This window comes from Anarhichas minor, unplaced genomic scaffold (assembly GCF_050575085.1).
Source record: "Anarhichas minor isolate MPS153535 unplaced genomic scaffold, ASM5057508v1 ptg000047l, whole genome shotgun sequence".
In the NCBI taxonomy this organism is placed as follows: Eukaryota; Metazoa; Chordata; class Actinopteri; order Perciformes; family Anarhichadidae; genus Anarhichas; species Anarhichas minor.
Genome location: NW_027466493.1, coordinates 848859 through 874528, shown reverse-complemented (window position 1 = coordinate 874528; position 25670 = coordinate 848859). Strand labels below are relative to the sequence as shown.

The 25670-nt window shown below is 46.6% G+C and overlaps 2 protein-coding genes across 2 annotated transcripts; both read right to left on the bottom strand.

The window, feature by feature from the left end:
* Positions 1-340: 340 nt before the first annotated feature.
* Positions 341-8326, bottom strand: tnfaip2a (tumor necrosis factor, alpha-induced protein 2a). The gene is made up of 13 exons (XM_076112137.1): positions 8320-8326; positions 7780-7920; positions 5322-5764; positions 4960-5171; positions 4681-4795; positions 3423-3545; positions 2850-2944; positions 2683-2775; positions 2467-2593; positions 1879-2004; positions 1649-1798; positions 1436-1560; positions 341-527 (listed from the first exon to the last, which is right to left on the bottom strand). Exons 1-13 carry the CDS (start codon positions 8324-8326, stop codon positions 341-343), a joined length of 1944 nt encoding a protein of 647 aa, XP_075968252.1.
* Positions 8327-11815: 3489 nt separating this feature from the next.
* cep170bb (centrosomal protein 170Bb) lies at positions 11816-25339 on the bottom strand. The gene is made up of 19 exons (XM_076112145.1): positions 25235-25339; positions 24048-24137; positions 23434-23512; positions 23292-23350; positions 23104-23218; positions 22850-22951; positions 21180-21698; positions 20055-21097; positions 19324-19500; positions 19015-19123; positions 16885-18606; positions 15941-16178; positions 15676-15832; positions 14751-14792; positions 13513-13650; positions 12782-12870; positions 12587-12680; positions 12454-12505; positions 11816-12006 (listed from the first exon to the last, which is right to left on the bottom strand). The coding sequence occupies exons 1-19, from the start codon at positions 25337-25339 to the stop codon at positions 11816-11818; spliced, it is 5121 nt and encodes a 1706-aa protein (XP_075968260.1).
* Between the last annotated feature and the right edge of the window lie 331 nt (positions 25340-25670).

Genomic DNA, 25670 nt, shown 5'->3' with positions numbered 1-25670 from the left:
TATTCTAAAACTGTTGTTTTCTCCCTCGGAGCAGCACAATAAATAATTCATATACTTTCAGACGTATTCTGTGTTTATTGAAAACGTCCTTTTAACACCAGTCTCCAGTGTGTCTGCAGCTGTAGTGTTTAACCAGCAGGAGGCAGCAGAGAGTCATGTGAGCATGCATTTGAGCGTGCACGAGTCCTTGATGATTGACAAACATTACAGTATTTAATGATACAGTATATTATTCAGTAATATAACATAACAGGTGTTCAGTATAACGAGTGTTAGATTCAGTGAAGACTAGTTTCATTGTTTTCACTCATTCCTGTCGACGAAACCAAACAGCAGCTCTTCATGTCTTCATCATCTCATTGATCTTTTTATTGATCCATTTCACTTTCACCTTGCAGAAGAACGGAGGTCTCTCATTGGTGGAAACGCCGAGGAGGCGGTTTTCCTCCACGCTCCGCCTGATGGAGCGAACGTCAGTAGCTGATAGGCCAGTTTTCAGAGACAGCAGCGCTGACACGTGACCGTCACTGAGGAGACACGACATGGAGGAGAGATCAATACGACACCCGGTGGATGGGTGAGATCAATACGACACCCGGTGGCCGGATGAGATCAATACAACACCCGGTGGACGGGTGAGATCAATACGACACCCGGTGGACAGGTGAGATGCTGCAGGTGTTTTGTGAACACGACTTCTCAGTGTTTTTCCGTATTTCACACACTTGTGACACCTGAACCCAACCTGCCGCACCTGCCGTCACCTATGGCAACCAGTTGTTTGTCACACAGCTGATCCAGGTCACAGCTTCAGTGTTTGAATATGACAACATAAACTGACCTATTTAAAGCCCAGAGAACCCACCAGCAGCACAGGTGTGTGCAGGTACACCCGTGTCATGTGTCCCCCTGACTTCCTGTCTAAAAATAAAATTCAAAACAATAATTCATCTGTCAAACAACCCGAGACTCTGAATTTGAAAACTTTTTAGTTCAAGTCGAGACATTAAATGAGGTCGCTGGTTCTCCCTGTACCCGAGTTCGCTGGTTCTCCCTGTACCTGAGGTCGCTGGTTCTCCCTGTACCTGAGGTCGCTGGTTCTCCCTGTACCTGAGGTCGCTGGTTCTCCCTGTACCTGAGGTCGCTGGTTCTCCCTGTACCTGAGGTCGCTGGTTCTCCCTGTACCTGAGGTCGCTGGTTCTCCCTGTACCTGAGGTCGCTGGTTCTCCCTGTACCTGAGGTCGCTGGTTCTCCCTGTACCTGAGGTCGCTGGTTCTCCCTGTACCTGAGGTCGCTGGTTCTCCCTGTACCTGAGGTCGCTGGTTCTCCCTGTACCTGAGGTCGCTGGTTCTCCCTGTACCTGAGGTCGCTGGTTCTCCCTGTACCTGAGGTCGCTGGTTCTCCCTGTACCTGAGGTCGCTGGTTCTCTCTGTACCTGAGGTCGGGGAACCTTCTGGCCAGACTGACGAGCTCCAGCTGAACACTTCCAGGATCTTGTAGACGAAGAACCTCAGCGAGGCTGCAGAACATCTCACTGAGCCACTGAGTCTCAGTGCAGCCCTGAGGACACAGACACAGTACTGTGAGGATCCTGGTTCCCAGGAGAGACCAGGATCAGGAGAGACCAGGATCTCAGGTAGAGTCTCACCCCCTCGCTGAAGAAGTCGGTGATCTTTCGGGCATCTTCAGTCATCCTCTGAGCTCCGCCCACCTGCTGCTCTCTGCTCTTCATCCTGGTCTTCATCATCCTCTTCACATACTGAAGCACCAGGTCCTGATGGAGGACACACAGCAGGGCCTGCAGACAGACAGGTGGTCAGTCAGACAGACAAATAGACAGTCAAACAGACACGTGGACAGACAGGTAAACTGTCTCACCTGTCTGCATGCTGGTTCCAGGTCCTTCAGGTGGATCAGCTGCTGGTTCAGGTCGTCCAGCAGAGAGTCGACGACAGGAAGTGACTCGTCTAACCAGACGGACGTCCACAGCTGACGGAGACTCACCTGTACACATTGACCATGAGACTCACCTCTACACATTGACCATGAGAGTGATTGATTCATAGGATTCTGGGAAAATTTAATAATCTAAACAGACTTCTGGACTCTCATCAACTATAAAAGTGGAGATAAAATCCCACAGGTGATCTGGAGAAGGTTCTTATGAGCTTCATGAACTTTTTCATCAAACTCATCGTCACCTCAGATCAGATTTACACCCTGAACCCCTTCATGGACTAACCTGTCCACCACAGGACCATATGTTTGTCCCTCTCTAGTCTACACCTACATTAACTACAGGAACCAGCTGGTCTCAAGGCTCTACTCACAGACCAGGTTCTACTCTACGCAGATGACCTGCTTCTGTTGGCTCCTACTGAACAGGACTACAGCAAGTCCTGGACCTGTTGCAGTACAGCCAGACCTGGACCTAGTAACAGAGCTTCACTTTTAGTGTATTTGTACCTTCAGCTGGATGTGAATGGGACAGGTGAGACACCTGTAGCCACAATCCTTCAGGGCCGACAGAGTGTCCAGACAGCGACGTCTCTGCTGCTCCGACAGACTTCCTGTTTGACTTGTGATGTAATCCCTGATGACAGTCACAGAGAACCAATCAGAGCCCACTTCCCCACCACCTGCCTCATCTAGCAGTGACCCTGTACAGGTGTGTTGTCGTACCTGAGCTGCTGCTCACAGACCAGGTGAGCTTTGATCACTGAGCCAATGTTCGCGTAGTTTCCCTTCACAAACTCCTCCACACACATCTTATAGCTGAAACACAGAGTATTTAATGTCACATCACACCTGGATCACGCCTGGATCAACGAGCCCCGTAAATATTCTACCTGCTGAGGAAGCTGTCCAGGTGAGCTGTGATCCTCTGAGCTTTGCTCTGGTCTCTGATCACACAGCTGAAGTCCATCAGGGAGCCGTTCATCACCTGGAAATACAAACACAGAGACATGTCCAGGTACACCTGCTACACACATCGCTACCTGGAAGTGTCTCACCTGTGTCACAAACCATGCCGAACGGCCATGACAAAGAAGGGAGACGCATTCAATGAAACAGTTGATTAATTATTTATTAGGTTTAAAGTAATATAAAAGACAAACATAAACTAACAGTGAAATGTGAAGTCAGTCATTTCAGCAGTGTAAGTGAGTGGGTGCGTGTAAAGTGTAGAAACAAACCATAACCACAACAGAAACCAAAGTGGGTGTCTCAGGAAGGAGCGAGAGACCAACTGAGAACCCAGAGGGTTTTTGTACTGAGTGCTCTGGCACACAGGGCCAGTGTTGCAAATGGCCTCAGGTGCTTCCACTCTGCCTGACGACCCTCTGCCACACCCACCTCCACACCTGCAAGGAAGGCAGCCAAACGAACAGACAGAGAGGGTCGTCACACCTGTGTCTCACCTGTATGACATCTATAGCCAGTGGACTGAAGAAGAACTGGTCGATGAGTTCAGGTTCCTGGCCGCTCAGCCAGCATTCCTCTTCTTTCTTCAGAGCTGCGTTCAGCCACAACTTCGCTTTGTCCTGAAGGAAAGAAAACACCCTTAGTCTTTAACTGACGCTTCAACTCCTTTCAGTGTGAACACTCTAACACAGAGGTAGCCAACACGGTGCCCGTGGGCACCTGGTCGCCCGCAGGGACCATGCGAGTCGCCCGCAATGCATGCTCTAAAAATAGCACTAGGTCCCCATGGAGCTCCGTCCATGAACGCCAAAAACGCTTGCATTCATGTCGCACTAGGTTTTCAGGTTCCGAATAGCGGGCGCTTCCCGTTGGCACCGGACGCACCGCCCCCGCCGCGATCGCACACCATCGTCAGGTCCGTCAGTCCTCGGAACAGGCCGCGGGGCAACAACTCGTAGGTGGCGGGGGTAGAGGCGAGGCAACGCAGTACGATCGAAAAGGCCCAGACTAGAGGTTTGAACGCAGGCGACCAAAGACGCTCGCGTGCCTCGGAGGGTTGGATCCCCCCCTCGGCTATAGACAAGACTTTTTACTAGTTTCTTCGTGGAGAAAAAGGTACCCAAAAAAAAGCTGGTGACTACAGACTACAGGCCGGCATGCAGGCTTCATTGCGCAATGCAAAGTTGACCCAGATTTCCCAAAATGTGGTGATTAGTACTAATGTAATAGGATTCATTTAAACATGTGAAAGAGTTGATTTTTTTTAATCTTACATAACTGATAATTTGTATAAACATGGGACAGAGTTCATGATTTGTTCAAAAATGTTACGAAGGTAGTGGTTAGTACAAACAAGTCATGATGTGAAGATATGACAGTTAATGATTTCCTAATTTTTTTTAGAAGTGTTCATTTTTACAAAAATATAACAGGTGCGATTTTGAACAAAATACACAATCATTATTAATAATTATTGTGAGGAATAATTAACATTGACATGTGATCAAACAGTCTCTTCACATATATTATTATTGTTAAAAGGTGATCTGTGCAACTTTGTTATTCATGAAGTTTGTATCAAACAAGTAGCCCTTCGTACTGCTCAGTACCCTTGAAGTAGCTCTCAGTTTCAAAAAGGTTGGTGACCCCTGCTCTAACAGATTCTTCATCAGGTGTTAAACGTAAAGTAACAGAAAACCACATGAAAGGAGTCTTCTGACTGGGACCAGAACCCATCAGCCTGCTGGTCTTGACCTCTTTGTGGGTCAGGTACTGGTCCTCTAGGTGGTTCAGGTGGTCCTGCAGCAGCAGAGAACCAAGACAGGCCGTCTTGATCTTTCCCTGCAGCTCTTCATGGGTTAATATTTCCCTGCAGGAGGAAACAAACACACCTGAGACTTTACAGGTAAAAACTGGATCCAGATCAGTTACGTTCTTTGATCCGTCCAATTGAGACCCTGAAGACCACCAGAGACACCATGACTGATGATTCAGAACCTCCCATGCAGAGTTAAATGCGTTTGGTGGACTCACTGTGGATAATAGTGGTTGATCCAGAACAGCAGGTAGCTGCAGTCGTCTGGTTCCAGTCCAGAACCAGCAAGTCCAGTCAGCCGAGCACAGAAGTTCTGATGGAAGAGTCCAGCATACAAGTTCAGGATGTCCATCTGTGGAGGGTAACAGTCCTGCACCGTCCTCACCACCGTCAGCAGGTCCTCCTTCACACGCTTCCCCATACGACACACCTGTACAGGTGTATTAGTAACATAAGTTCTCCATGTGACACACCTGTACAGGTGTATTAGCAACATAAGTTCTCCATGTGACACACCTGTACAGGTGTATTAGCAACATAAGTTCTCTATGTGTGACACACCCGCTCGTTGATGACTCACCTGTCTCTTCAGAGGAGAAGACAGTCCTTCTGTGTCGCTGCAGTCATCCTCAGCAGCCTTCATCAGTCTGGACTCCACCATGTTGTGCAGCAGAGTGTTGTGAGTCCTGAGACACTTCTGAGGACGCCACACCGGAACCTGGTCCTCCGGACACCCGATCCAGCGCCGGTCCTGCGTCTCCTGCTGCTGGATGGAGGCCACAGCACTCCTCAGGACCTTCAAATGCCCGGAGGAGGAGGTGGAGGTGAAGGTGTTGTGGACGGCCATCCACATCTGCAGTCTCAGAGCCTCGAAGTCTTTCTGCAGCTGGTCCTCCTCCTCCTCACTGGGGGAGTCCTGACTGAACAGCTGCTCCTCCCTGATGATCAGCCTCCTGCCGACCTCCTCCAGCTGCTCCTCCTCCTCCTGCTGCTCAAGAGCCTCCTCACAGAACAACTCCCCCTCTGCAACAAATAAAGCATTCTTGTGTTATTATGAACGAGTTCTTGCAGAACCTCAAACTCTGACAACACAAAGCTAGTACACAGTAAGTGTACTCCAGGACCCTCAGGACCCTTCAGGACCTGTGCACCTCCAGGACCCTGAGGACCCTCCAGGACCTGTGCACCTCCAGGACCATGAGGACCCTCCAGGACCTGTGTGTTTTGTTGGTTCTAACCTGATGCTGTTCTATCTGATGTTCTGTTGGTTCTGACCTGATGGTGTTCTATCTGATGTTCTGTTGGTTCTGACCTGATGGTGTTCTATCTGAGGTTCTGTTGGTTCTAACCTGATGCTGTTCTATCTGACGTTCTGTTGGTTCTGACCTGATGGTGTTCTATCTGAGGTTCTGTTGGTTCTAACCTGATGCTGTTCTATCTGAGGTTCTGTTGTTTCTGACCTGATGCTGTTCTATCTGATGTTCTGTTGGTTCTGACCTGATGCTGTTCTATCTGATGCTCTGTTGGTTCTGACCTGATCATGTTCTATCTGATGTTCTGTTGGTTCTGACCTGATGGTGTTCTATCTGAGGTTCTGTTGGTTCTGACCTGATCGTGTTCTATCTGATGTTATGTTGGTTCTGACCTGATGGTGTTTTATCTGATGTTCTGTTGGTTCTGACCTGATGCTGTTCTATCTGAGGTTCTGTTGGTTCTGACCTGATCGTGTTCTATCTGAGGTTCTGTTGGTTCTGACCTGATGCTGTTCTATCTGATGTTCTGTTGGTTCTGACCTGATGCTGTTCTATCTGATGTTCTGTTGGTTCTGATCTGATGCTGTTCTATCTGATGTTCTGTTGGTTCTGACCTGATCGTGTTCTATCTGAGGTTCTGTTGGTTCTAACCTGATGCTGTTCTATCTGATGCTCTGTTGGTTCTGACCTGATCGTGTTCTATCTGATGTTCTGTTGGTTCTGACCTGATGCTGTTCTATCTGATGCTCTGTTGGTTCTGACCTGATCGTGTTCTATCTGATGTTCTGTTGGTTCTGACCTGATGGTGTTCTATCTGATGTTCTGTTGGTTCTGACCTGATGGTGTTCTATCTGAGGTTCTGTTGGTTCTGACCTGATCGTGTTCTATCTGATGTTATGTTGGTTCTGACCTGATGGTGTTCTATCTGAGGTTCTGTTGGTTCTGACCTGATGCTGTTCTATCTGATGTTCTGTTGGTTCTGACCTGATGCTGTTCTATCTGATGTTCTGTTGGTTCTGACCTGATGGTGTTCTATCTGAGGTTCTGTTGGTTCTGACCTGATGCTGTTCTATCTGATGCTCTGTTGGTTCTGACCTGATGGTGTTCTATCTGAGGTTCTGTTGGTTCTGACCTGATGCTGTTCTATCTGAGGTTCTGTTGGTTCTGACCTGATGCTGTTCTATCTGATGCTCTGTTGGTTCTGACCTGATGGTGTTCTATCTGATGTTCTGTTGGTTCTGACCTGATGGTGTTCTATCTGAGGTTCTGTTGGTTCTCACCTGATGCTGTTCTATCTGAGGTTCTGTTGGTTATGACCTGATGCTGTTCTATCTGATGTTCTGTTGGTTCTAACCTGATGTCTATCTGATGCTCTGTTGGTTCTGACCTGATGTCTATCTGATGTTTTGTTGGTTCTAACCTGATGCTGTTCTATCTGATGCTCTGTTGGTTCTAACCTGATGGTGTTCTGTCTGATGTTTTGTTGGTTCTAACCTGATGGTGTTCTATCTGATGTTCTGTTGGTTCTGACCTGATGGTGTTCTATCTGATGCTCTGTTGGTTCTGACCTGATGTGTTCTATCTGATGTTCTGTTGGTTCTAACCTGATGTCTATCTGATGTTTTGTTGGTTCTGACCTGATAGTGTTCTATCTGATGTTCTGTTGGTTCTGACCTGATGGTATTCTATCTGATGCTCTGTTGGTTCTGACCTGATGGTGTTCTATCTGATGTTCTGTTGGTTCTGACCTGATACTGTTCTATCTGATGTTCTGTTGGTTCTGACCTGTGGTTTCGGTGTGGTTCTGCTGTCTGCGGTTCCTCCAGATCTTTGCAGGGTTCATTAGTTTGGGGAGCCTCCTCCTCTCTCCTCCTCGGTTCTCCTCGCTGCCTCCTGAACATTCAACACCAACTTTATCGACATGTTCTATTGAACAACACAATCATCATTCTGTGGAGAACGTTGTTAAAAACAAAGAACAATTTATTCAGTCTCATGAAACTTAATCTCTCAACTCGATTTATGTGTCTGAGAGCAATGACGTCATATATTCAGAAATCAACATCAACGTCATTAAAACATCAACAAAACGTTTTTTTACCGGGTTTGGAACGAGGTTCAAATGACGTCATGGATCAGTTTTCTGTCGGCGTCACGTTACAGATCAATAATTAAAACCACAGAAGAAGAAGCATCTCCGTTCAGGATCGAAATGACGTAATGATTCAGCAGTTTTCAGTGTTTTAAACGGATCGATCCGGATCAGTCTGCTTCTCATCCTTCAGATAAAAGACGTTAAAACAACAGAGAACAGCTGTTTCCTACCTTCCATCTCACCGACAGTTGATCCTCTGAGGCAGCGGTCCGGAGGGGCGGGCCTAGACACGTGACGAGGAGGAGCCACCTGTCTGTCTCTCTCTCTCTCTGTCTGTCTCTCTCTGTCTGTCTGTCTGTCTGTCTCTCCGTCTGTCTCTCTGTCTGTCTCTCCGTCTCTCTATCTGTCTGTCTGTCTCTCTGTCTGTCTTTTTTCAGTCTTCACATCTTTTATTTTGGTGATTTTATTTTGTCTCTCAGCTTCCTGTTTCCTTTTGTCTCTGCGTTCGGATTTGCTGAGATGACGCAGGAGATGAATACCTGTGAATCAACAGTAGGCGGAGCTTCTGGAGAGGATGCAGTGGCTCTACAGGTGAGACTGAAAAATACACACACTGACTTCCTGTAAAGAAACAGTGAACTCGTCCTTTAACCAATCAGGTGCTCCAACAGGTGAGTCCTCTGATTGGTCCCTCCCCCTCCTCAGTTGTGATTCCTCTCTGATTGGTCCCTCCCACTCTGATTGGTCCCTCCCTCTCTGACAGGTGGAGAGCGGAGAGCTGCGCTGGCCTCCTGATGATGTTAGCAGTGACATCAGAGAGGGCCACGCCCAGGTGACGGGTGAGGTCAAATCAGTGTGTGTACCTGAGCTGGAGTGACATCTTCGGGTGTTTCGTCCCAGGTGTACCTGTGGAGGAGGCCGAGCCAGAGGAGCAGGGGATGGGCGGGGTTTAAAACATCTGCAAACCCAGGCCAAGGGGCGGAGTCAGATCAGGACAGACTGAGCCCATCAAAGAGGAGACGTTTAATTTAATTTTAGTTTTCCATGTCGGAGGGCCCCAGAGGATTCTGGGACATTATATTAATCTATATAATAATATACATGATGTGATTTCATTATACATTTAAAATGTTTGTTTTATTTTGTTTTTGATCTTTTATTAAAACTGTCAAATCAATTTAATTTAGCTTCATTTGATTTATGGGGTGGAAAGTACATTTACTCAAGTACTGTACTTAAGTACAACTCTGAGGTACTTGTACTTTAATTGAGTATTTCCATATTCTGCTACAAAATACTTCTCCTCCACTACATCTCAGAGGTACATGTACTTTATACTGTACTACATCTCAGAGGTACATATAGTACTTTATACTGTACTACACCTCAGAGGTACATATTGTACTTTATACTGTACTACATCTCAGAGGTACATGTTGTACTTTATACTGTACTACACCTCAGAGGTACATGTTGTACTTTTTACTGCTGAAACTTAATACTTTATGTGATACTTCTGGGTACTTTTACTTAATAACACATGTGTTTTTATGATGTTCTGTTTTATAAGTACTTTTACTTTAGTTACTTTAAGTATATTTGCTCATAAAACTTGATAACTTGATGTACTTTTACTTCGGTAAGGATTTTGAAGGCAGGACTTTTACTTGCAACAGAGTATTTCTACACTACTATTACTACTTTGTCGTGGAAGAAACACACAAAACACAGAACAGATATTTGCAGTTTGTTGTATTTAAACTTAGAGTTCAGGTTCACGTTAGTTTATTACAAATGATTCTATGATACAAAGAAAGATGATGATGATGATGTCATGAGCGTCCACATGAACTTCTTAAATTAACAATGTTTTCAGAAACTCATTAAAAGCAACAAAACTTTGTTACATGCAACATGCAACAAAACACAACTGACCAATCACCTGGAGCGGCACCAGTGACATCATCACTACAACGGCCAATCAGGCTTGTCTTGTGGGCAGGTGATGAATTGATACATTCTCAATTTCTGCAGAGCAGGAAAACACCATGGCTGTCAAAATAAAACACCATGACTGTCAAAATAAAACACCATGACTGTCAAAATAAAACACCAGGTGTTTGTCAAATGAAAAGGTGCACATTTGGTGAACTGGCCTCAAACCCTCACCTGCCTCGAGCTACAGGAAACGTGCATCTTACAAAATAAAAGTTCATCCAGCGGATCACTTTAGAGAATTGCTTCAGGAGAGCGAGGCTAGCAGTTTCCCTCCGCCTCCATTCTTTGTGCTAAGCTAGGCTAACCAGGGCCTGGACGCGATGAACACGATCTCTGAAACACACACACACACACACACACACACACACACACACACACACACACACGGTGGACGCTGCATCAGATGAAGAACCATAAAGTGTAGAAATGATTTCACTGTTTGCATCGTGAAACAAATTAAATATTATGGGATGATATTTCTGAACCTGGAAACTAAATAAGCTGAAGTCAGCTGATAACAGGACGGTAGAAAGCTCTGGAAGTTGAATTATTAAAGAACAGAATAAAGACGTCAGGTGATCTGCTGTTTTTGTTTCGTGTTTTACAAACTGAACACAGAATAATTATGACTTTTCTCTGTATCTCATGATCACTATTCTGATTCTTACAGTTTGATGAAGTGAAAATGTTTGTGAATCTTTTTGTTTCATTCGTTGTGATTGAGGAAGGCAATGCGTTTAAGGACCAGCAGGGCGATCGGCCGTTTGAGCTCCGCAGACATTCAGAACCAGAACATTCACAGTAAAATATAACATAACTTCTTCTTCTTCTTCTATAAACAGACAGAAAACACGACAGATCGTCTGATCCAACGCAGCAAACAGACGATTGAAGCACAAAGCCAATAAACGTTTAGTTTGGTCAGTTTCCATGAATCCACAACACAGAACCAGCGTCTCCAGTCCTGCAGGCGGTCTGAGTCCTGGTTTAGGACACAGCTGTGTCCCAGCTCTGGACTACAGGAAGAACTCTAATGTCCCACAATGCATTGCAGTGAGGTGAAGACTTTAACTCACATCCTCCTCCAGACAAAGTCCAGCAGACCTGGTCTCTATCCGGGCCCTCGTGGGTGGTGGTTCCATGTGGGTTCCTGTCCCCCTGTAGACACCTAGAGACTGGCTCCAGAAGGAGGACCTGGTCTCTCTATCTGGGAAAGGTTACTTCAACATTCATGAGGGGGTTCGGAGCAGCTCTTCAGTCTTAAAGGGTTCTCAGGGTCCAGGACCACCGTGGGACCCCCCCAGGAGGATCAGGAGCACCTGGCTAGAAGGGTCTTGATAATCTAGTTCATTGATTATTTTAGACAAAGTTCTCGTGTGTCTGCTTGTTAAACTTCTGTTTGTATGAGTCCTTCATATCTACAGAGACCAGGTCCTCTTCATGAAGTCTACAGGAGCCCAGAAGGGACAAGCTGAGTCTAAACTCAGATCCAGTCGGCTGCAGTCTGCCTCCTCACCACTAGAGGGAGACATATTGTGTGTGGTGGTAAAATGAGCACATGGAGTCCTTGTGTACTAAAACTTATACTATGACACAAGTGTAGTACTGAGTACTATCGGTATGTAGTGTGGAACATGGGACAGCCGGTCACCAGGTCAGCTGATCACTGGAAAGAGGCGGGGCCATGTGGATTCATGGCTACGGTCCACAGGTGCTACGGGGGGGGTTTCAGGCCATGTAGTGGGCCCCGCCGGGTCCACGAGGTGGTCTTTTGGTGCTTGTTGTGTTGGCGTTGGAGGTCGGGGGGGCACCGCGGGGTTTGGCGGCGGGTTTCTTGTCTCTGGAGGTCGGTCGAGTCTGAACGAGAGACGGTGTCCCGACGGTCTGGAGACCTCCGGGCTCCACGATGGAGTTTATCACTAGAACAGAAGGAAGACCACATTCAAGACCAGGTCCAACAAGGTCCACCTCAGTCCACCAGAGTCACAACAACATCAAGAGGTACAACAAGGAGGGGGGTAGCCTAGCTTAGCACAAATAGTGGTTAGCCTAGCTTAGCACAAAGACTTGTTAGCCTAGCTCAGCACACTAATACTTTGGGTTTGTAATCTTTCTTTTATGTCCCATATTGTGCAGAAAAAGATAGTATTTATAATTTTCTCTGCTGTTTTCGGGGAAGAGATTTAATGTGTGAGTTAAAACCAGGTTACATAACGTTAGATATAAAACCAGGTTACATAACATTAGATATAAAACCAGGTTACATAACGTTAGATATAAAACCAGGTTAAATAACGTTAGATATAAAACCAGGTTAAATAACGTTAGATATAAAACCAGGTTAAATAACGTTAGATATAAATCACCTTCCAGCTGCCTCTGGACTCGTCTCAGCTCTTTCAGAATCGAAGTGATTTCCTGCAACAAGAAACAGAAAAAGTTCGAGCTGCGCTCAGATCAGATTTGAATAGTGTAGAGTTTTAGAGTTTAGAGAAGAACCTTGTTGGAGGTTTTCAGGATGGGGACTTCGTTCTCAGCATTGATCTTGGCCTCGATATCCTCCCAGACCTCGGCCTTGTTCTGGAACAGAACCCTGAGAACAGAACCACAGCAGACCACTTCATGTAGAGACCTGGACCACCACAAAAACTGGACCTCATTCTGAAAGTTTAGCATCATCAAGGGCTCCCTTACTTCATTTTTTCGGCCAGCTGCTCCGTGTTCTCCCGGATGGCCTGAGACAGCTGAGACACTGGATTCAGCATCAGGTTGTCCAGAATCACCTGACGGAGTTCATTCAGAGACAAAAAGGAACCCGATGAGTCAGAAACGTGACATCGAACACCGATGTCCACAGACGTTTGCGTCCTGATTTCCCAGCACACCAAAACTAACTGCATTAGTCTCTTTTAGTTTGATGGATTTAAGAAATGTTCACACTGCAGGCTCAGGAAATTATTATTATTATTGTTATTATTATTTTATCTTTCTAGTGACGAACTCCAGTCTGGACATCAGCTAGCAACTAGCTAGCTCCATCTACAAGAGCAGGAATGGGATCAGTAAAGTTGTACTGATCCCATTCCTGCTCCTGTAGATGCTAACGAATCAATGACCTTTCACCTCTAGATGTGTCGCTCCACTAAGACTTCAGAATACATTGTGGCTGTAATGATCAGTTCGGCCTCTAGGGGCACTAGACTAACATAGTGAAAACCAGCCAGATACCAGCAGGTGAGAAGCTAGCTGAAAACATTTTAGCTGTGGACATTTTTTGTATGATTTGTATTTGCAAAGTTCTGTTAATATATATATATATATATATATATATTATAATAATAATAATCAACACATTTAAAAAACATCTTGTGCACATTAGAACAGAGCCGAGCTGCAGTCTGAACCTCGGGGGATTAAACAGTGACCTCTTCGCGGTTCCACGGACGGCGTTGCTTAGAACCGGGCTCCGGCTCATTCATGTTAGCGTCCAGGTCCGAGACGACAGCAGAACCCGGAGGAACCTTCTGGTAGTTTAAACTGGCCTCGGGGATACGTTGGACCAGCTGGAAAGAGAGATCCAACCCACTGATTATTGGTTATTGATCCGGCGAGTGCTCTGTGAACGCATGCACCAAGTCAACATGCAGCTGATGGTGGAGGGCGACATGTGCAGTGAATTTTAGTTCTGCTGGGATACAGCGTGTAACAATAACAGGGAGGTTTAGGAGTGCAGGAGGGTCCTACTGAGTCACCAGCTCTAGCGCCATGAACTGTCCCAAAACCAGTTAATTAATGGTGCAGGCCAATGGGAGTCAATGGAAAGCACAAAATCAATCTGAGCAGGAATCAGACTGAAAATAAAGATGTGAGAGTGAGAGACCAAATGTAAATGACACGAATAACTACTCCTTTCTCATTGGCTGGAGAGGAGAGCCCCACCCAGTACTACTAATATATATATATATATATATACAGTATATACATACATACATACTAGAGTAGAGCCCCATCCACTACTACTATTATACTAACAGATGGTAATGAACTACAACATTTGTTAGAGAGCAAGGTAGAGTAGAGTAGAGTAGAGTCAGGTAGATAAGAACTGTTTGTAGAAGCATTTAAAAACCTGCAGACTTCTTGTAATCTTGTATTTTGCTGAACCACTAGTAGACAAAGAAGACCAACAGTCACTAAATCAGTCAGATGCTAAAATTTAAATATTAAGAGTCGGGTAGAGTAGATTCTGGTCGGGCAGAATCGGGTTGAGTCTGGTCAGATAGAATGGGGTTGGGTAAAGGTCGGTAGAGTGGTCGGGTAGAGTCCGGTCGGGTTCAGTCCGGTCGGGTTCAGTCCGGTCAGGTAGAGTCTGGTCAGGTAGAGTCCGGTCGGGTAGAGTCCGGTCGGGTAGAGTCGGGTCGGTAGATCCCTGTAGGTTTGGGTCGGGTTGTCATACCGGTACACCCGTTTGTCACTTCACACCCTGATCCTGCAGAGTCCAGCTTGGATTGTTTTGAGTTTTGTGGTTAATAATCTTTTATACCGAACTAAAACAAAAAATGCTTCAGAACAATCAAACACTGGTGAGAGGGGAGTGTTAGGATCAGTGATGGGAGGGGAACCAATCACACTGCAGGAGGAGTGATGAGTCAGAGTAAGACACCTGAGATGGTCCAACCCCACAGAAGTATGGATAAGATGGTCTCTGTGCACAACAGAGAAATGAATCATAAATAGATAGATAGATGTAGATAGATAGATGATAGATAGATAGATACTTTATACACATCTATCTATCTTTATATGTGTACTATCTATCTAAATCATGAGAATCCAAAGCATGAAGAAGCTCCAGACAATCATCCTGGAACCTGGAACTCAACCGCAGAGAAACGTTTCCTCACGGCACACTTTGATATTTGGAATATCATAGAGATGATGGACCGAACTACACAAACAGGGCAACATGTTTGTCTAACTATTTAAACTGGGAACAGCAGCACACAGTTACTGACTGACTGTTTCAGATTCCAGCTGTTTAACATTAAATGTGTGTAACTGTGAAGGAGAATGTAATCCTTAACTCTTGCACATTACAAGATAACACAAACTAACTGTCTTTGGTAACCTCGTCTTGTTGTCACAGTCATCAGTTCAGACTGTCCATCATTTTTAAAATCATTGGTTATGGATAAATCATTGTTATAACCAATGTTATAAATCTAGGGTGTTCCCAGTTGTAGGGGTTGTAGTGGTTGTGGTGTAGTGGTTGTAGAGGTTGTGGTGGTGTATTGGTTATGGTGGTGTAGTGGTGGTGTAGTGGTTCTAGGGGTTGTGGTGGTGTAGTGGTTCTAGGGGTTGTAGTGAAGTGGTTGTAGAGGTTGTGGTGTAGTGGTTCTAGGGGTTGTGGTGGTGTAGTGGTTGTAGAGGTTGTGGTGGTGTATTGGTTATGGTGGTGTAGTGGTGGTGTAGTGGTTCTAGGGGTTGTGGTGGTGTAGTGGTTATAGGAGTTGTAGAGGTTGTGGCGTAGTGGTTCTAGGTGTTGTGGTGGTTGTAGTGGACATTTAGTGGTGTGCAGCATGTCCCACCTCCTCCCTAGCAGAGATGGTGGAGGCCGGCGTGTTGGGTAGCGAGCTGGGTGAGGTGGTGGTTCCCATGCTGGAGCTCGGCGAGTCTCCGTCCCCGGCAACATCATGGATTTCCTTCGCCAGGATGGCCAGATCTTTGGCCAGGTCCTGACTGAGCCTGCAGGGGAAACACAAAACATAAAGGTTTGGATGCACTGTGAGAGAAAGACCAGTTTACCAGAGTTACTCTGTTAAGTCAACGTAAGAGTCATTGTTTCTATTTTACTTGGCGATCTCAGCGCTGTGCGTGGACCAGTTCTGATACGGGTCCACCTCGCTCTGGTCCTCATCCTCCGTCTCCAGAGAGACAGACTTGGATCGGGTGGCTGCCGTCCGGTGGCGAGGCGTCTGGGAGGAAGTGGAGGGATGGGAGGAGCGTTTGGTTCTGGGATTCCCTCCACCCGTCTCGTATTCTTCCTCAGAGGATGAAGAGAAGTCTGAGCCCTTCTGTCTGCGACGGGAACCTGGAAACATTGAGATTTAGGTTAATTTTACTGAAGAAGCTCAAACTGTCTCAGTTCTGTTAAATCACCAGTTTAAACTGAGAAAACATCCAATCTGAGAGCTTCACACTGATGGAAGGAGAAGGAAGAACTTTGGGATTTGTGATGAATTTAGCTGTTGAATTGTAGTTCCTGAATGTGATGCAACTCTGGATGTCTGAGCTGTGGATGGAGGCATCGCCATCGTAGATCACGACTCTCATGAGATTTTTAGTACAAAGAATCTATAACGTCCTAATATTGCTTTGGCATTTTTTCGCTATTACAGCCAGGATATGGGTTCATACGTGGATTCAGAGTCGCATCTTTATTCCAAACATGACAGAACGTAAGAAACTGATGCTGGTAAGCTGTATTTCCATGGTAACAGCAGCAGACTTCCACCAACAGAATACTGAAACAAAGCCTCGGTTAAATGAATCCCTGATGTAGCAGGTAAGTAGTTTGACAATTTACTGCATAAAAACATATTAAATGTTCTTCAGATTGAACTACAACTTATTCTTTAGATCCTGATTTAAATAATATGTCATGTATTTTGTAAGACTAAGTTTAATCTGAAATGACATTGGACAGACACCCACAATAAGACCATCAGATCCTGAAGAGGAGAAGCAGATGAAAAGAGGATGTATGTCTACATCATTAAAATCCAGCCAGGACTCACCGGCGGTGGGGTACTTAGCACCGCTGGACCGAGTACGGGTCAGCGGTTGCTTCCCCAGAGCTCCACCCCCTCTGCTAGCGACCTGGCTAGCATCGCCCACAGACGTCTTCCGGGCGGCAACGATGGACTCAGAGTTTCGATTGGAGAAACCGGAGCGCCCCGTGGAGGACGTCTCGGTATCACTGGGAGCCGTGAAGGAGCCGGTTCTCTTCCTGGGCATCGCTAAGATGTCCAGCCTGGACAACTTCTTCCCATCGGCGGACGCTTTGGACGGCACGATGATATGGTCCGAATTCTGGGAGCCCCGGTCGGTCTCGGCACCTTCGTTATCCGAGGCCTCGCCCAGGCGTGCTCGGCGGAGCATGGAGGCCCGGGTCGGCCGCGGTGCCGACAGGCTGTTGGACCGCGTCAAAATCTGCTGAGTTGCCGTCTTGGGCATCTTTCCATTGTCTTCTTTCTGAAGAGGGGCGATGAGTTTCTTGCTCTGGCTGGAAGGACGGGAAATTTCATGGTCAGATGATGTTGTTTCGGTCCAGTGTTGACCAGAAGAACCCTGCTTGCCTTCTGACAGATCCAGAGATCCACGGTTCCCCGCACTGCGGCGCATCTGGAAGCGCTTCGCTGCCTCTGCCTTGGTTGATGCATCCATCGTCGTCTGGTTTCGGCGTTTCTCAGAAAGACGTTCGCGGGCAGAGAGTTGTCGTCCCTTCTGTTGGATGGACGGGCTGGAAGAAGACTTCTCCTTTTGAAGGCTGCTGATGGAGGTACGCTTTTTGGAAGCGGAGCCGATCGGAACGTTCTTGCTACTCACCTGGCTCACGGTGCTCGCCGTGTCCACATCCGACTCACCAGAGAGGGAGTCATCCATGTGGGTGGAGGAGCCTCCTTTCTTTGAGCTACGACCGGAGCCAGACGAGGGGAACTTGGAGTCCAGAGAGGACTCCTGAAGGAAGGACTGCGGGTCCTGGATGGTCTCCCTCCTCTGCTCCATATCTCTGATGGACGGGTGGCTGGAGATGTGGGGAAGCTTCTTCATCTGGACGGTGTCGCTGGGCCGGTCTTTGGTGAAGCTTTCCTGCCGGACAATGGATGATATGCAGCTGTCTTTAGTGGGGACAGAATCCTTGTCCTGTATTTGGAGGTTTGGAGCAGAGCTGTTGGGTTTGACACCGGCCTTCCTGGGTTCATGTCCACTCAGGTGTCGGATCAGGACGGTGGTAGGGGGAGGTTTTGCCGGGGGTTCACGTGCCCTCTCAGACTGTACCGGGCTCCGGGCCTGGTCAGGTTTGCCTGGACTGTCTTCAGAACCAATGTAGAAACAGGTGGATTTGGAGGGGGGAGACACTTTCTCTGGACCCTTGAACAGAGGACCAGCGGCCCCTGGAGACAAAGATCCAGTCCTGGCCTGGTTATTCTTTGTTTTCTCCAGAACAAGCCCGTCATCTGAGCGGCTGGCATCACTCAGGCTGTCTAGGTCCACATCATCCTGAACGGACAGGAGCAGCAGGGTGGAGTCCTGTGGGCGGAGAGGGCCGGAGACTCGGTCCAGATGTTCCTGGACTTGGTAAGGCTCGTGGCGAATCAGGATACTTGGGGTAACACTATCCAGCTTCTCTGGAGGCACCTGGGGAAGTAGCCTTCTGGTTCTGGAGCTGTGGCTGGACTCCGACTCAGAGTTATCGTAGTTGTAATTTCCCATTGACCGGCTCATGAAGCGCAAATCTAGAAAAAAAAGTTATCTCAGTTATCTCAAATAAAATTAAGTACAGTATATATAAATATATATATATATATAGATATATATATTTAATTTGCATTGTATTTTATAAAATAGATGTTTTAAGGCCAAATCCTCAACTAATGTACCAACACCAAAAACAAGATCACAAGAGTCCATGTTAGAAAGCAGATCATGTGGGGTCAAAAGGTGCTTTACAGCAATTAGGGATTGTGCTTTTAAAGTTCAGCATTATTGGCATTGTTCAACTTTTCCAGTGTCAATATTAGAATTAGTCAAAAATAATCATTTTAGATATGGCTATCTGATTAATAGAAGGTAGAAAAGTATTTGGGTTTGATACCCAACTCATCATCTTCTGATATACTGCATAGACAGAAATAAAACCGCACCTTCCAGACATTCTCCTTGAGGCGGAGTGGAACCAGGTTCAGCATAGCTGTCTGCCAGACTGGCCCAGCGGGAGACCCACTTGGGTCCTTCCAGACCTGCTGATGGAACCTAGAAAACAAAACAACATGATGAACTTTACCGGACGATAGAGACGTGGGACCAAAGAGTCCTACATGACCTGACAGAGTAAATAATGTACCAGGAGAATCTGAGGGAATAACAACACTAGACTTCATGCACTGGGATCAGAACATGCTACACAGGTGTTTTTTTCCAGGTTCTGATTCGGTTTTTACTGTTTTTTTTACCTGTATGGGGCCTGTTGGGGGACCGCTGATAGCAGCTGGGATAAAGCCATGCAACGGTTCCACAGTGCTACCATCGCTAGGCAGATTAGCTTGCTCATCCTTGCCATCATTTATTACAGGTCTATACACTCCTGTGTTCACACCACTGTACTCTGGAGAGTCGAGGACACCAAACACCTGTCAGAGCACAGGGCATGCATGAGGACGGGGGGCAGGATCACGGCAACAGGAAGGAGCAAGAAGGACAAGAGGTTTCATGCATCCCTGAAGCGATTTAAAAACACACTTTTTATTCAGGCACCTCACATGAAAATGGTTCTCAGATATATTTATAGAAGCTTTTCTGCAGTTCAGACCATGTTTATATCGGCAATTTGATTGTGGACTGACGATTTGAAGAAGGGGAAGTATAGACGTAATTTGGTCACTTATTTGGATATTATAACACAGATAAGGTCTTTACCGCCACCCCCAACAAAGACACTCTAAAGGGATGTTTGTGTCTTTTACTGATGTTAGCAACACAGCAGCTTCAGTAGTGCCTCCATACAGTCCCGTTTGTTCTCTGTCTCAATGTAAAGCAACTTTTTAAGAGTCAATGTTCAGGGAGTTGTTTCACTTTTACACAAGTAAATATTCTCTCTACTCAAAACTGAAAGGAAAGTTTTTACAACAGCAGTATGAACCATGAAAGCTGCTTCAACAACACTTTGAGGTCACCGTGAGTTCACCTGATCGATCATGTTGCGAGCTTCCTCCACCTCTTTGTCCTGCGACTCCGTCTCGATGGTGTAGGTCCCGGCATCACTCAGGCTGTCGTCCTCCTCGTTCCTCATCACCCTCTGGGAAGCTTTGGGGTCTCCTGCACGGACGCCCAGGGGCAGCATGGGGGACTTGGGAGGCCCAGAGGAGTGGACCGGAGAAGCGGTCTGGACAGCAGCAGCGTTGGTGGGGATCGAGAACTTTGACATCGCCGGAGGCTGTAAAGGGGAAGTGGGGTAGGAGACTGAGGAAGGAGCCGGAGATTCTTGGGGGGAAGGAATTCTTGCATGAGGAGGCGACACCATCACCGGCGGTGCAGACATCGGGGGAGGGGACATCTTGTCCCTCTTTGGGGAGGAATCATGTCGGACAGAATCCTTCAGGAATTCAGCAGCGAACTCCTGGGCGAGCTTGGACTTCTTCCCGACGCTGCCGAAGGGTCTGATGCCGACACCCGAGGAGGATCGAGAAGAGGAACCAGAGGAGGCCACCTCCCCCTCAGTTTTCTCCCTCTTCAGAGAGCTCGACCTCTGGGGGCCACCGTGGCCTTGGCCCTTCAGGGGAACCGTCACCTGCTGGGTGGGGGGGAGGTGGCCGTGCACGGACGCTGGCCTCTCGCCGCCTTTCCGCCGCTCCAGCTTGGCCTTCAGGGCGGAGTACGAGTCGGCATGAGCCGGGTTGTGCGTGAAGGACTGCGAGCGCTTTTTGCGCGGGTTGTCGTCGAAGAACTCGATGATGAAGGCCTGCTGGGTGAGGTGCTCGGGGGGCCCCTCTTTGGACTCTTCTGTGGTAGGGGACCGGTCCTGAGGAGGACTCTGGGACAGGGGCCTCTCAGGGGCCACAGGTGAGGCCGGGGCCGGTCCGGGTGGAGAGTACTGGAGTGGCCCTGATTGGACCGTCTGCTGTGACACCTCCGACTGCTCCGACTGGGTGGAGTGGTGAGATTTACTCCTCCCTCCTTTGAGAACTGGGTCCTCTGAGTCACTCTGGGTTCCGTCCTCATGATGGTGACCTGACAACAAGAAAACAATCAATAATCAATCAATCAACATGTTACATTAAAAACAGCCTTGGTCCTTGAAAACGACTCTGACCTCTGAGCGTCTTGATGTTGATGGCGAGGTCACTCTTGGTGCTGTAAACGTCTTCACACGTCGGACGTCTTCTCATCATGCTGACGTCGCTGTGAACCAGCCAATCGGCCACCTTGCTCTCCGCTGACATCACATCTGTGGGTGTGGCTGATGTGATGGCGCTGCTGTTGGGCGGCGCCTGCTGCTGCTTCCTCTGGCGGGTGGAGAACTTGGTGACGTGGTCTTTGATCTTGATCTTGCCGGGCATGCAGTTGTCGAACTCGATGGTGAAGGAGGCGTGGCTCTGAACCACGGGCGGGGTCGGGGTGGGGGGGGACGGCGGTGCTTTGGGCGTGTCCGTGTCCTTGGTGGGGATCTCGTGAAGCTCCGCCCCCAACGTTTTGGGGTGCTGGAAGTCCTTGGTGGGAATCTCGAAGTAGCTCGGCTCACGCTGGTACGGAGGGAAAGCGGTCTTTGGTTGGGAGTCTAGCAAAGATCCGGAAAAGTCCGGATCCACCAACGAAGCGTCTCTCTGAACTTCTGACAGAAAAAAAAAAACACGTTTGACAGACACGTTTCACTAAAACTGATGAAAAATGTCTTTTCATTTTATAACAATAACAACTTAAACCTGTCTGTTGATGTGGTGATATATTACAGCAAAACTGAAAACATATTAATATAATATATATATATATTAGTGCTGGGCAACGATTACAATTTTTAATCACGATTAATCTCATTGTTATGGCAAAGTTCAATAATGAATTCAAAAGTAGTGTATTGCGCACTTTTATTTTGAAAGTACTGCTATATGAACAAAAGGGCAATAACATTTGGTTTAAACACTTTAAACACATCAGGTTGTTGCTGTTCTAATTCTGCAGCACTTGCTGGACTGTGTTTAAAGTGGCCCACAACTCTTCTGCAGTTGGCCAGGACATTGTCAAACGCACTGTTCTGCAGAGATACTGTGACAGAACGCTGGAGACGATCATATCTCTTCACTATCTGTGCTCAGTGTGTGACTTTATGTGAAACGTTCCACTGCTGTGCAACATGAACAACATGTTTCAGCACGTTTCATCTACATGTGTGTGTTGTGTCTTCATGACAGTCAGAGCATGTGAATGCAGCTCTACTGTTCATCACTATAATGCTGTAACTCAGAGGTGATGAAGGTGACCCAGCGATGTCCAGTAGTCTCCAGTGAGAGCAGCAGCTGCTGCTCGTTTTAACGCTGTCGCTTTAGTCGTCCTCTCCTTTAACACAACTCGTGTGTTCTTCTGGTGATGGTGCGTCTTGAGGCTCATACGTGATGTCATTTGTTGAGATCCTAAAGCTGCGTTCACACCAAACAAGACGTGAACGCACCTTGAGAACGTTCCTCAGACCGACATCTTCCACAACACTAACCTGCAGTTTGTCTCCACTTCTCTGTAGCATCTGTTAGCTTGTCTTGCTTTAGTTTATCTCTACTTCTCCCACATGCTGCATCAACGTAGTCTGAAGACTTCCTCCACCACTGCCAGTTAGCAATGGACTTTCAAAATAATAATTTAAAAAAACCTGCTTTAACGCGCGATAAAATAATTGTCGGCGTTAATTAATTAATGCGTAAACATGATAATAACGCGTTAACCTGCCCAGCACTAATATATATATATAATATGATAAAGTATTGTTTTAACCTGCATGAGGTTCATCGCTGGTTTGAACTTTATTTCCATAATCCTCTTCTCCCCACCAAGATGGCTGACCGTACAGAGGAGTGGGCCGACACACCGGAGCCTCTGAAACACACACACACACACACACGCACACACACATTATTAAGAATTAGTCCTGACCTCTGATTGGACGGACAGCTGTAGAGTCCAACATGGACGAAGCTATTGTAACTTATCGGCTCATTTGTAGTACTCTTCACAGTATTTTGATGTACCTTGTGTACTTTTTGTACTATGTGTTTTCTCTGGTTTCGCTCGGTCCTCTAGCTCGGTCTTCTTCTTCTCTGAAGCCTTCAGACTCATCTGCAGCTGACTGCTGTACTTCTCATGCTGAAACAACAATCAACCCCTAATTATTAACACACACACACGCACACACACACACACACACACACACACTGACCTTCAAAGCCTCCTCTGGGACTTTGTGTTGACTTTTCTCCAAAACGTAGACGTGAGAATGTGAAGAGGAGGTTAAGAAACGTACTGACGTTATAAAACACACACACACACACACACAGACACTGATGGTGTCTGAAGGATATCGTATCCGAAGCGGATGATGTCGGACAGTTTCAGGGTGATGTAGGTCTGATCAGGAATCCTCAGGTCGTTCACAAACGTCTGCGTCAAACAACACAAAATAAATTCAGTCACATTTATTATAAAAATATATTTACAGCTCAAATCAACGACGTTTTGAAGCCTCCAGGTCTTTGATTATGTCTCCATCTTGTTTTTATCAACCAGTGAACAGGAAGTGACCATATATGGACTGAGGAGGAGTGACGTAGAGACCTGTCAATCACCGTGTAGCCCCGCCCTAAAGCATCCCCTGCTTTATGGTCTGTTTGACTCTAAATGGACCATAATGTACTAAATGAACATCATGCTGTATTGAAGAAGACTTGAAACTAGAGATTGAGACCATAAACTCATGTTTACAATGTTTACTGAGGTAATAAATCAAGAGAGAAGTAGAGTCATTTTCTCATAGACTTCTATACAACCAGAGGAGTCGCCCCCTGGTGGACACTAGAGAGAATGGCCCAGCAGGGACTACTTTATGGTGAACTGTCTGGTTGCTGATTGGTTCCTGACTGTGATGTAACAGTGTGACTCCCTGTGTTTGTTTGTTTGTTTGTACTTCCTGTCTCACCCCGTTCAGGCTTCCCAGGTCTTTCACCAGGTGTTCATCAGTCGTCGGGTTGTAGTTGATGACGGCATGTTGTTTGTCGACACTGCGAGACTGTCAGAAGACAAACCACATGAAACCACAATCACACCTTTAGATCCAGACCAGCAGTGAGCACAACAAACCACACAAAACCACATTCACACCTTTAGATCCAGACCAGCAGTGAGCTCAACAAACCACATGAAACCACATGAAACCACATTCACACCTTTAGATCCAGACCAGCAGTGAGCACAGCAAACCACATGAAACCACATGAAACCACATTCACACCTTTAGATCCAGACCAGCAGTGAGCACAACAAACCACATGAAACCACATATACACCTTTAGATCCAGACCAGCAGTGAGCTCAACAAACCACATGAAACCACATTCACACCTTTAGATCCAGACCAGCAGTGAGCTCAACAAACCACATGAAACCACATTCACACCTTTAGATCCAGACCAGCAGTGAGCTCAACAAACCACATGAAACCACAATCACACCTTTAGATCCAGACCAGCAGTGAGCACAACAAACCACATTCACACCTTTAGATCCAGACCAGCAGTGAGCACAACAAACCACATGAAACCACATTCACACCTTTAGTTCCAGACCAGCAGTGAGCACAACAAACCACATGAAACCACATTCACACCTTTAGATCCAGACCAGCAGTGAGCACAACAAACCACATGAAACCACATTCACACCTTTAGATCCAGACCAGCAGTGAGCTCAACAAACCACATGAAACCACATTCACACCTTTTGATCCAGACCAGCAGTGAGCACAGCAAACCACATGAAACCACATTCACACCTTTAGATCCAGACCAGCAGTGAGCACATCAAACCACATTCACACCTTTAGATCCACACCAGCAGTGAGCACAACAAACCACATTCACACCTTTAGATCCAGACCAGCAGTGAGCACAACAAACCACATTCACACCTTTAGATCCAGACCAGCAGTGAGCACAACAAACCACATTCACACCTTTAGATCCAGACCAGCAGTGAGCACATCAAACCATATTCACACCTTTAGATCCAGACCAGCAGTGAGCACAACAAACCACATCAAACCACAATCACACATATTAATCCAGACCAGCAGTGAGCACAACATGATCACCTGTCTCAGATGCTCACCTGTAGCATCAGCTCACAGTCCTCTCGGCCCACAAAGATCATCTCTTTCGGGAGCCGGTGTCGAGTCCCCGAGCTGCTCACCATGAACCATGATGTCACACTCATCTTCACAGGGCTGCTAGGAAACCCCAGAGCATCCTGGGAAATGGAGGCAGACATGTGAGTGATGTGAGACACGTTTCATCCTCAGAAACCAGAGAAGAAAAGTTTGTTAGTTAATCTCAGAGTTGTTAGAACAACGTCGTGTTAGAGCCACCGTAGGTACAAACTTTATATATATATATATATACTGTTATATATATGTACTTTTATATATTATACATATATGAATGTGTATACACACACATTTCTATATGTATAAAGAGAGATCTACATATATAAATATATATAGACTGTTACAGTCTATATATATAACAGTGTATATATAACAGTATAT